The sequence below is a fragment of the Stegodyphus dumicola genome, chromosome 7 (assembly GCF_044657685.1).
Source record: "Stegodyphus dumicola isolate Sdum_Otavi_A_Nest chromosome 7, ASM4465768v1".
Classification (NCBI taxonomy): Eukaryota; Metazoa; Arthropoda; class Arachnida; order Araneae; family Eresidae; genus Stegodyphus; species Stegodyphus dumicola.
The window spans coordinates 56,020,530-56,031,505 of NC_140774.1; the positions used below are offsets into that span (position 1 = coordinate 56,020,530).

At 29.7% G+C, this 10,976-nt stretch overlaps 1 protein-coding gene across 1 annotated transcript in view; it reads right to left on the bottom strand.

Moving 5' to 3' along the window:
- Positions 1–10,132, bottom strand: part of LOC118184008 (uncharacterized) — a 62,536-nt gene extending 52,404 nt beyond the window's left edge. Inside the window, exons 1-3 of the mRNA XM_085821384.1 lie at positions 9,952–10,132; positions 4,806–4,835; positions 1,419–1,518 (exon numbers count right to left, since the gene is read on the bottom strand). Of these exons, the coding sequence (XP_085677510.1) occupies positions 1,419–1,518; positions 4,806–4,835; positions 9,952–9,973 (152 nt within the window). The 5' untranslated portion in view covers positions 9,974–10,132. The remainder of the gene's footprint in view (positions 1–1,418; positions 1,519–4,805; positions 4,836–9,951) is intronic.
- Between the last annotated feature and the right edge of the window lie 844 nt (positions 10,133–10,976).

A 10,976-nucleotide genomic window follows, 5' to 3' on the forward strand; every position in this document is an offset into this window, starting at 1 on the left:
TAATTTAAATTAATATATTTTAAACATAAATCATTTGATTTCATGCAGTTAAATTCATAAAAAAATATGACTATTTTTTTCATTTTATGAAACAAAGTTTTTAAAGAACAAAGATTTTATTAAACATGCATCAAAATATGTGACTTAACAATAATTCTACAACAGTGAATTTAATTATTAATAAATAATAGATTAGTATATCTTAGTTTACAGGGATGAATCATAACATGATATACAGTCAAAACACATTTTTTAAGAGCACTAAAGACACATTGGTTCCTTGCATTCCAAGCATTTGTATGCTGTTTTTTTCTTACAAGGTGGGCACAGACTACATGTTTTTCTTTCTTCTAATTTTTCTTCTTGAATTGATAAATCCATTCTTTTAATTTCCTTCTGTCCAAGGATTTTTCTAATTGTTATCTTCAGTTCCCTTGGTAAAAAAAAAGTGGAAGTTAACCCAACGTTCAGACGCGGTTTAATAAATTCATTACCTAATGCAAGCATAAAATGTTTTTCTTTTCAGTTTTGTAGCATCAGGATATGACTGGAGCAATATGCATGAACATAAATTCCAAATATCCTCAGGCTCTACTCTAAAGCCTATTTTTGCAGGATGTTTCAGACCAGGGAGCTGAACTATTACGTTAGGTTTTGGTGTTCGTACCACCCGACTTGGTTCTTTTTTGATCCATTTGAAGTCCTTTTTTCCATAAAAATTATCATTTTGTTCACAGTCATTAGAAAAATTATGATATTCATCTGCAGAAACTTTTGCTTTCACTGTGAGTACTACATGTTTCTTCACAATCAGAGTATTCTACGTCAAAAATATTGTTGACAAGATATTCAATTTCTTTTTGAGTCAGATATATGGGACGTTTTCTTCTAAAATTTGAAGCCATATTTATCACTTTTACGAAAAACAAGCATCCGATAAATAATGTCTATCATCCACTAAAACTGCTACGCATCTGCTGTGAGTGGTCTCCCAGACATCTTAAAAAGTAAAACACGTGATAACTGAAACCATAATAAAGCTAGAAGTGTGAAACTGGATATGTGACCTTGTGGGACGGGTTTGGGAATGTAGGAGGAAAGACAGGGACCATTTTCCATTTTTAGGAGTGGAAACGACGGTTAGAAAATCCTCAAAACCTTATTAATGAACCCACAATCTTAAAAATCTGACAGACATAGCTATGATATAGCATAAAAATTTTAATTAGCTGCAAACGAGATATCTGGATAAATAAATATTTTTAGGATGCATTATAGCATAAATTTTTCTTTCCTTTACATATATTTTTACACAGAAAATGTGCATGTGAAAATGAAAGTAAAATGCATATAATGTTATGAAATAAACAGAAATATTTTATTTCACAAATATAAAAATTCAATTCAAATACACTTACAATATGAAATCTTGTTCCCAGCTAGGGTTATTACCCTTTACTGAAATCGTTGAAGATTTCACACTTTGCAATTTTAATGTAACATAAACATTAAATTGATCTACAAAGAAAAGAAAAGAAAATCAAGTCACACAGAACAGAATTAAAACAGAAAAATATAATGAAATACATATATTAAATAATAAAGATAAAGAAATTGTTATTAAAAATTATCTATAAAAAAGTAGAAAACAATTCAATTTAATTTATCAGATTCATAAACATTAATTTGAATTCCTTTTTATGCTTGTTTGTTAAAAATCAAAAGCAGGCCATTTATTCTTCCACAGTATTGTAATGGCCAAACAAGATAAATAAAGTATGCAGTTTTCAATACATCTAATAGCAAACCATGAAGCCATTCCAATAGTAGACAATGATAAACGAATATTGTCTGAAATACAGCAATTTATATTATTTGTCATAACACAGCATTTATTGTCTGATTTATCGAATTCATATAAGTCACAAAGTTGTGACTTATGTTGTGTGTGCACAGCACAAAGTTAAATTTGAATTTTCTATACATCAATAATTATTGCAATCATTAAGATGTTGAATGTACATATCCAAAAATCACAGGTAACAGAGGTTGTTTTGTAACATGGAATGCCAATATTGCTGCATCTGAGCAATTAAACTGAAACCGCATATTGTTGGCTGCAGATGCACATTAGTTGATATCTAATAATTTCTCAATCATGCTTGATGAATAAAAAATCAGATGATCTCAGGGGCCATACAGAAGGTTAATACATTCAAGCACATTTAGCAGCTACAGTATGGGACTAGGCATAGTCTTATAAAATAAACCAGTACTTCTTCATTTTAGCGACTCCCAAAATTATATCGTCAAATAACAGAGATATCTTGCCAAAATTTGGCTACGGGTTTTTATAGTTTACTACATAATCATATATTAGCACAGGCTGTGTGTTCTTTTACCTGACCACACTGCCATATATTAGCAACATGCTGCATTTTTTCTCTTGCCACATGTTCTTATATTATTTATTTTTGATGAGGTTTTTGAATTTGCATTGTTTATTTCAAAATATATTCATAGCACTTTTTTATTTATTTATTTATTTATTTATTTGTGTGTGTGTGTGTGTGTGTGTGTGTGTGTGTGTGTGTGTGAATATGGTGTAAACAATCTTAAATTTACCAAGTAACATTTTTTTCAAAAAAAAAAAGAGATCTTTTACCAGACAAATGAGTATCTGAAAATGGTCACAACATGAAACTTGATGTTAATAATGAAACCATTTGGAGGTGTAATGTTAAAAATTGCAAAAGGAAGAAATGCCTACACATTGGAAATTGGTTCAGCAATTCCAGAATATTGTTTATCACTGCTATTAGATTTATGTATTCTTGAGCAGAGGAGTTGATGTTCATGAAATGATGTAATAAACAGCTTAATATGTATAAAAGTGCTGCAGGTACTTTTCCATTTTGCCACCGCAGGCAATAAAGTCACCAATAATGGTACAACTGAGGCCAAACGGAATATCCTTGCTGGTAATCTTTTATGCCTTATTTTCAAAACAAGTCACAGCCATTTCTTATCAGATTGATTGTTTCTTTCAATACTAGCATACAATTAATTACATGGAATGTTTACAAGATAGTTCAATTTTATGCCCTAAGGCCATTTGAGTAATTATGTCAATTAGGATGCAATCACACTGCTCACCCGAAGGTGGAAATATAGAAAAAGCAAAATCAAGGGTTAAATTCATCAATTCTAATGAGAATACACTAGCAAGCAGTAAAGTAAGTATAAGAAGTAAAGCACTGCAGTTTTACATAATTTTTGAGTAAGCTATTTGTATGAATTGAAATAATTCGTGCATTTAAACTTGTATTTCAAATTAAGATTTAACTTTAAATTAATGTAGACAATTGCTGAGAGAATTAGATTTTTGTAGCGTAGTTTACGTGACATGAGATCACTTGGGGTCATGTGATACGAACCAGCGAATCAGGATGTTGAACCATGAAAGCATAGTAAATTCTTAAATTAATGTCTTTTTACAAATTTATTGTCTTTATTTATTGGCTTTTTATAAAATTTTAAACAATATTAAAATATTTATGCCTTTAAAAAAGTTCTTAGAACTAGCATTTGTTAACACTTTTTATGCCTATACTGTATGTTGTCGCCAATCAAGTCTGCTTGGTGAGATTTGCGCCGCCGAAACGGGAAAAGTACCATGCAGCAGATGTCTGGAACAGTTACCTGTGATAATAAGGATAAGGAGTCTTAAAAATATTTTTAGGAAACAACATGTGAATATTACTGTAATTATTATATACTGTGCTGTTTATTTTTATATTTGCTTTTCATGAGTTTGGCAAAATTATAGTTGGGATCTTGGCACAAATCTAAAATTGCCAAATATGGTTATGGGCTCCTATAACAAAGAAGTACCAGTAATCCTCTCTGAATATGCTTTGAGAATGATCGCATCATTCTATAAAGGTTCCATCATCATTCTATAAAGGCTTACTGTCATATTATTTGGAATAATAATCTCATAGTTATCATACAAAATTCTTCATATCATAACATCAGTAGCAGTGCCAATATGTCAATAACAGACACAATGTAGCAGTAGGTATTCATCAATATATATTTTTCTGGCCCATATACATTCATCACAGATATTAGAGATAACTGTTTTGTCATCTAATTAATTTTTACTTGACACCTCTGAAGACACGTGCACTAATGATTTGGGGTTAATGGCACACAGTTCATAAAATACTTGCAGTGAATATTACTTTTCAGTAAAAAATTCAACACTGCTCCTGTGGTAACATAGAATCTCACCGAAGCTTGTATTTTTGCCATAGACTCAATCTGATTTGCAACAACCATCTTATGATTCCACTGATCTACCCTCTCTGAACAAAGTCCATTTGGATCCCAGACTCTTTATAGCACATTACCTGAAATAGGGCACTGCTACCAAGAATTCTAACCATCACACAACTGAGACATCTCTCTCTCTCTCTTCAGTTTTGCCAAAATCTCCAAAATAACAAAAAGGAAACCTGAATTAACATATTCATCGAGATGGTACTAGTCCACTGATTTGTTATAACTTCATAATTTATCTAGACCTCATTTTTTCAATCTTGCAAAAATATGGCATTTTAAACTTTTTATCTAGTTTTACTTCTTAATTTCATTTTCCATCAAAGTATTCTGTAGCATCATGTTTAAAACTACTTGAAAAAATAATAAACACAATAGATTATGCACTGATATTTCTAAATGTATTTTCCTTAAGACTCAGATAATTTACATTAGTACTCATTCAATGTTTAAGTACTTACTTGGAGGGCCAACCAAAGCAGCTCTTCTCACTAGAAATTAAAAAGGGGAGAAAAAAAGAATTAAAAACAGACTAAAAACATATTTCTAAAATATTAGAGAAACTGTACAATAATAACAATAATACATATGTAAAATAAGTTTAAAAATCACTTTTATGACAAATATGATCACTGCATAAATTTATAGGCCACATTAATGAAAACAATAATGGCCACTACAAGTAGAAGACATAACTAGATTTTTTTGGTAATCTAATTTAGTCTCATCATGCCTGAAAGTCAATCTCTTTCTTCTGTACACAGTAATATCCCATTTTACCAATTCATTACGTAACCAGGTAATCTATTAATAAACTGGTAGGTATATTACCTTTAGCCAGCAGCCTGTTAGTAATATCAGCATTATGCATTCAAAACACAGTATATAGATAATAATTATTTATTCAAACTATCTTTCAGACCTTCCCCGAAAGCTATTCAAGATCAATTTACATTTTTAAATATAAATCAAAACAAAAGATTTACATAAAAGATCAATTTACATTTTAAAATAAACTGCCCTGCTTATTTCAAAGATTAAATGCTAGAAATAATTAGTTAGTTCAATATCCCTAATATTTGAATATTTATGCTATGAATATTTTACATCAGTAAATGCTTATGCCGTGACAAGTTAACCTTTGCAGTTTTAAAGTTACGCAAAAAAAGCAATTACACAACATTGGCGTACATAGTAAATAAGACTCTATCAATGTTAATGGCAATAAAATGCTTATTTCTTTTCTTCGAAAGCAAAAGAATTTCCACAAAAATGGGAACACTGTTTCATTTTATACTGAATGCAATGGGCACAGCAAAGTGATATGTAGCTCCTCTCATTTTTGCAGACCCCACCCACTTTTTTAGGGGGAGTTGTTGTTGTTGTTGTTTCTGAAGAAGATGGACCTGTGTCTGATTCCTTTGAAATAAATATAGTTTTATTCAAAATCCATGAAAAGCTAGGGTCACCTTTTTTGCCCAGCTTTAAAAGTTTACAATACTGTGTTTACCTCCAAGAAAAAGTTATACATACCACCTTATGTTGTAAGGGAAGTATTCCCAGGAACCTGCCTGCATGACTTCGTCACTTAAGAAAAATTATAGTTTTTTTTGTCAATTTACTAAATTTTGTGATGATTTAAATTATACAAAAATGTAATGCAGTATAATAAACATTTTTAATGAACAATAAAATTAAATTAGATAAAAGTCTAGGATACATTAAACAAACTCAAACTCAGTAGCACAAACAGCCCTAATGGGCCAAGGCCTGCAGTGTCCTGAAATCTGCTTTCTTGAGCGTGGGCCCCGGGGTGCCTAAGCATATGCCCTGAACAAATGGTCAGCTTGTCGCAGGAGACCCCCCCCCCCCAGTGTTTAGTCCCAAAGCAAACTTGGTACTCATTTTATCGACCCAAGGAATGAAATGCTGAGTCGACCTTGCCCAGCCTGGGGTTCAAACCCCGGACCTGTGGTGCTGCTACGCTATGCGCTAGCCACTGCGCCACTGGGCATGCAGGATACATTAATTGACCTAAAATTTTCAACAAATAAGAAGTCATATTATTAGAATTATTACAATATTAATAGAAAGTCAGTTACATATCGCCATGTAGAGCTTCAAGTTTTCCTTTATGAGTCATTGCTGATGCTACATACCAGCGAGATAGTATGCATAAAAAATTTTAAAAATATAACAAGTTAAAAAGAAACTGAAAGCTTTCAAATTTTATATAAGATGTTTTTTGTATTACTTTTATTTATTAAATATCATGCTCTTCGCATAAAATTCAATTTAACAGCAATATCACAAAAATACTTTATAAAATATGGAATAAATAATTAAATAAATTCCAAATTTGGGCTTCCAGATGCCCATATTTGGATGGAGACGCACGTTATTCAAAATTTGATGGCTCTAGGTGCTGTTGTTTTATTACAATGCGAGAAAACATACATACAATGCAGTGTCTTCATTATTTAATTTCTTTAAATATAATACAGAGTTCTAATATTTGGTGGCAACAATTTAAAAAGTGATTCGCCGTTTATAGCGAATCAATGCAAAATGCCAAAACAAAATTAATAGCCCTTCTAGGCAAATTGCCCACTTTGGGCTAAAAATGTTAATAGCTTATGCATATTTATATATAAAAAAAATAATGTCTTTAATACAGCAAAAATTTTAAAAAAATAATAATAAAAACAAGATTACGACTTTAGTTTTAAAGTGTACATAAGTAACAATTTTATCATATTTTTTGTAATTAGAACAGAAATCAGTAGCATTTTCAGGCACAATAAAAACTTGTTTAATGACAAAAGGTAACAAATTGCATGTCATATCTTGTTTCATATTACTATCGTTATAAACTATAGTAATATAAAAAAGAATAACACTTATAAAGTGTTATTATTAATGTAAACAACAATAATATTGAAAATTTCCCACTGCAAGGAGAAATAAATAAAATCTACTCATCTTTCATACTGCAGCCTATAAATTAATAGCAATATCATATAGATTTCTCATTGTAAACTTACCTTTTTGCTTATATCATCCTTATAAATATATTTAGTAAAGAAGACTGTTTATGGTCAAAGAAATAGTCATTCAAATTGCTCACTTTCACTTCAATTCCAAGAGGACGGAAGTTTTCAAAACATTATCTAATTATTATTAGAGATGGTAAGTCAACAAGAATCAGTTATAATTTTCATAAATTTTTCTCTAGTTCTTTGCCACACATGTAAAATATGCTTTAAATTCCAGATTCAATATATTTTGCAAATTCATTATCAATACCAGGAGAAAGAAACTGTCTTCAACATTAAAACTAAATACTTAAATAGCCATGCTAAGCTCATTTTAAGTCCACAAATAATATTTTACATTTACAATAGCAATAAAACTAAGGCATGCTAATCTCTAATTTATTGTTATCAATAATATTTAAAGTTTTAAATTGAAATAAAAAATATTTTTAAATTTTGTTATCTTTTAAACAATTTAAAAAATTTAAACTAACACACAAGAAATGCCATAAAACAAACCATGCCCATGCATAATAGCAATAAAACTAAGACATGCTAATCTCTAATTTATTGTTATCAATAATATTTAAAGTTTTTAAACTGAAATTGAAATAAAAAATATTTTTAAATTTTGTTAGCTTTTAAACAATTTAAAAATTTTCAACTAACGGACAAGAAATGCCATAATACAAACCATGCCCATGCATATCTAATGAATGATATTTTACTTAATTATAGGAGAAAACTGCAATACGAAATTGAATATGACACAGCATGACTTCACATGAATTGAATTTTTCAAAACAAATTTGAAATAGAAATTAGTTTGAAAATTTAACTCTTAGTTTGAAAATTAAAAAGTTTTAAATGCATCATGTTTTTTAATTATATAAATAATTCTATACATATATTACATATTCTATATATATTATGCATACAGCAATGCAAATTTTTATCTAAAATGCAGTAATTACACTAATATATAAAACCACTGCATCACGTTATTTATTTATTATGCAGCATGCAGATAGCAATATTTACAATAACAGCTCTTCTTAGAATTCATCAGTTTCTCAAAGGTTCCATTACAAAATAATTTAACCCAGAAATTTAAAAATAATTTTAATATCATTATCACACTTTAATGGGAACACCTTCACAAAATTAGTTAATTATTCACTTAATTATTATTACTCAATTATTCACTTAATGGGTAACAAGAAATATTACAGCATTTTATATCAACATATACACACTGCTAACATCGCTAATATCTATTTTTATGAACAATGCATGTCATTTCCTATTTACTAGTACAAAGTGGTTTATGCATATTATTTCCATTGTATGCACACTATATAAAACTACATATACATCTAAGCCAGGAGAAAAACTAAAATAGCTGTTGAAAGCAATAAATTCATGCACAGATGCACCTTTCAAGAAAAACAGATAAATGAAATCTTGGAATACAGTAATGTGGTATCCTGTAATAAGTATATTCTAGAGTTTTTACTAAATTATCACTTAGATTTTCTGCACAGATTACACAGCCTTTTTTAAAGGAAATACAATAACTCTAATTTCATTTGAAATTTAAATTAACTATCTTATTATGTGAAATATATCTTAATTTGTTAAAACTTTTAAAGGCAATTAAAAGGACTCATAAATGTTGAAATTTTATTTTTATTAAAATTTAAATTCATTGTGCCCTTATCAGAAATACTAGAAATGAATATATGATACATGATAAAAAGAAGAAAATCAGAAAATCATTAGGCAATACTTATCCTTTTCCTCTTACTACCTAACTCTTGTCTCACACTGAAGCATTTTCACTAAACATTTTGTTTATGTGCAACAAATCTATGCACATAAACTACATTCAGAAAATATATCAATGTAGAAAGATCATACCAATTGTTGAATCAAATAAGCACACCATGAAGTTGTAATAAAATGCTTCTCAAATTTTAACAGATGAGATTAGGTAATCCACATTTTAACTAATAACTATATTTGTATTTATATTCAAAATGCATAAGTATAGAACACTCATACATGTATGCTTTTATGAATTATGTGTAAGTGATATTCTCTGAACATAAAACATTAATCTTTCACTCATAAGAGAGGTATAATAACCCTCGGCAAACAACTGTCACTCCGTGAAACTTATATAGGTAACTTGCGTAGATTAGCCACCAGTGTAGATTAATGCACAAAATCCCACTTCTTGGAAAACAGCCTAAAAATTACACATGAGCCCATTTCTGTTTGCAAAGAACTGATCTAAATCCAAAAAATGCCATGAATGTTGGGTGCAATCTAAACTTGATAAACATGATCGATCCACAATGAGTTTCTTATTTAAATAATTTCCATTTTGTATGATTTATGGCCTAGAAAACAAACACAAAATTTAGACAGCTGATCTTGATACATTTTTCCGTATACTTGTAGAACAGTGAACGAAAAATCGCAAAATCACGCCTTTATAGATTTGAAAACCGTAACTAGTAGTGATGAGCAAGAGCATGATCCTACGATACACAAATAAGACACTCACCCGTAACGCATAGGAGAGACATACTTCAAAACAACTAAGATAGTTGTCTAATAAACACCTGGATTACATAATCTACTGAACTCCGCTTTCCCGTTCAGCACACTGTTCATTCCATGGCGTTCAAAAAACATCTCGGGTAAGAGCACCAGTATTCCATTAGAAGACACATTTCCGCCATATCGTTACGTCACTAGTGACGTCAATGACTGGCGGTCTTCGGAGCAGACTCGGAGGCAGTGGCTAAGTACTTTCCGAAGAAATTCCGATCCTTCCGTAAGTGGACATTTTCGTCCACCACAACAGGACGAAGTTTCCGTAGCAATTGTTTCTTACTCACTGTCTCGCGTTAATGTGTAAAATGTATCGCTTAAAATATTATTTTTTTACGAATGAAAAAGTACTATTCTATGCAAAAATATTCTTATAACTACCGTTTTGTTCTTGTAATTTTAATATTTATTTAACAGATGTTAAATGTGAAAATAATAAAATTTAACTATAAAAAATTAATTCCTCCTTTATTGATTTATACCGGCCTCGTGAAATATAACTTATTTTTAAAAATATGTAATCATGTCGTGAATTTAAATGATGAACGAATAGCAATTAAATAAATCAGAGGTTCTCAAACTTTTAAGTTTGTAACACATAAATAAGAATAAAAAAAAAAATGAATTAAAAAAAATTCTGAAAGAGTTCAGGTTTTATATTACGCCCGAAGGGGCGTTTTTATAACGTTTTGTGCTACCTTTATTTATTGAATATCATGTCCTTCGCACTTAAACCATAAAATTAAAATCAACAGCAGTATCACAAAATAATTTTAAAAAGCACATGTTTAGAATTTCCCATACGCAGTCTCGTAAACTGAAGATATTTCTTTTTTTTTTTTTTTTTTTTTTTTTTTTTTTCATACAGTGTTGCCATTGCTCGCTTTGAAATCAAAATCAAAAATGTTAATCAAAAATTCGTAAAAGTTTTACAAAATATGAAATAGCTAATAAAACAAATTCCAAATAAGGGTT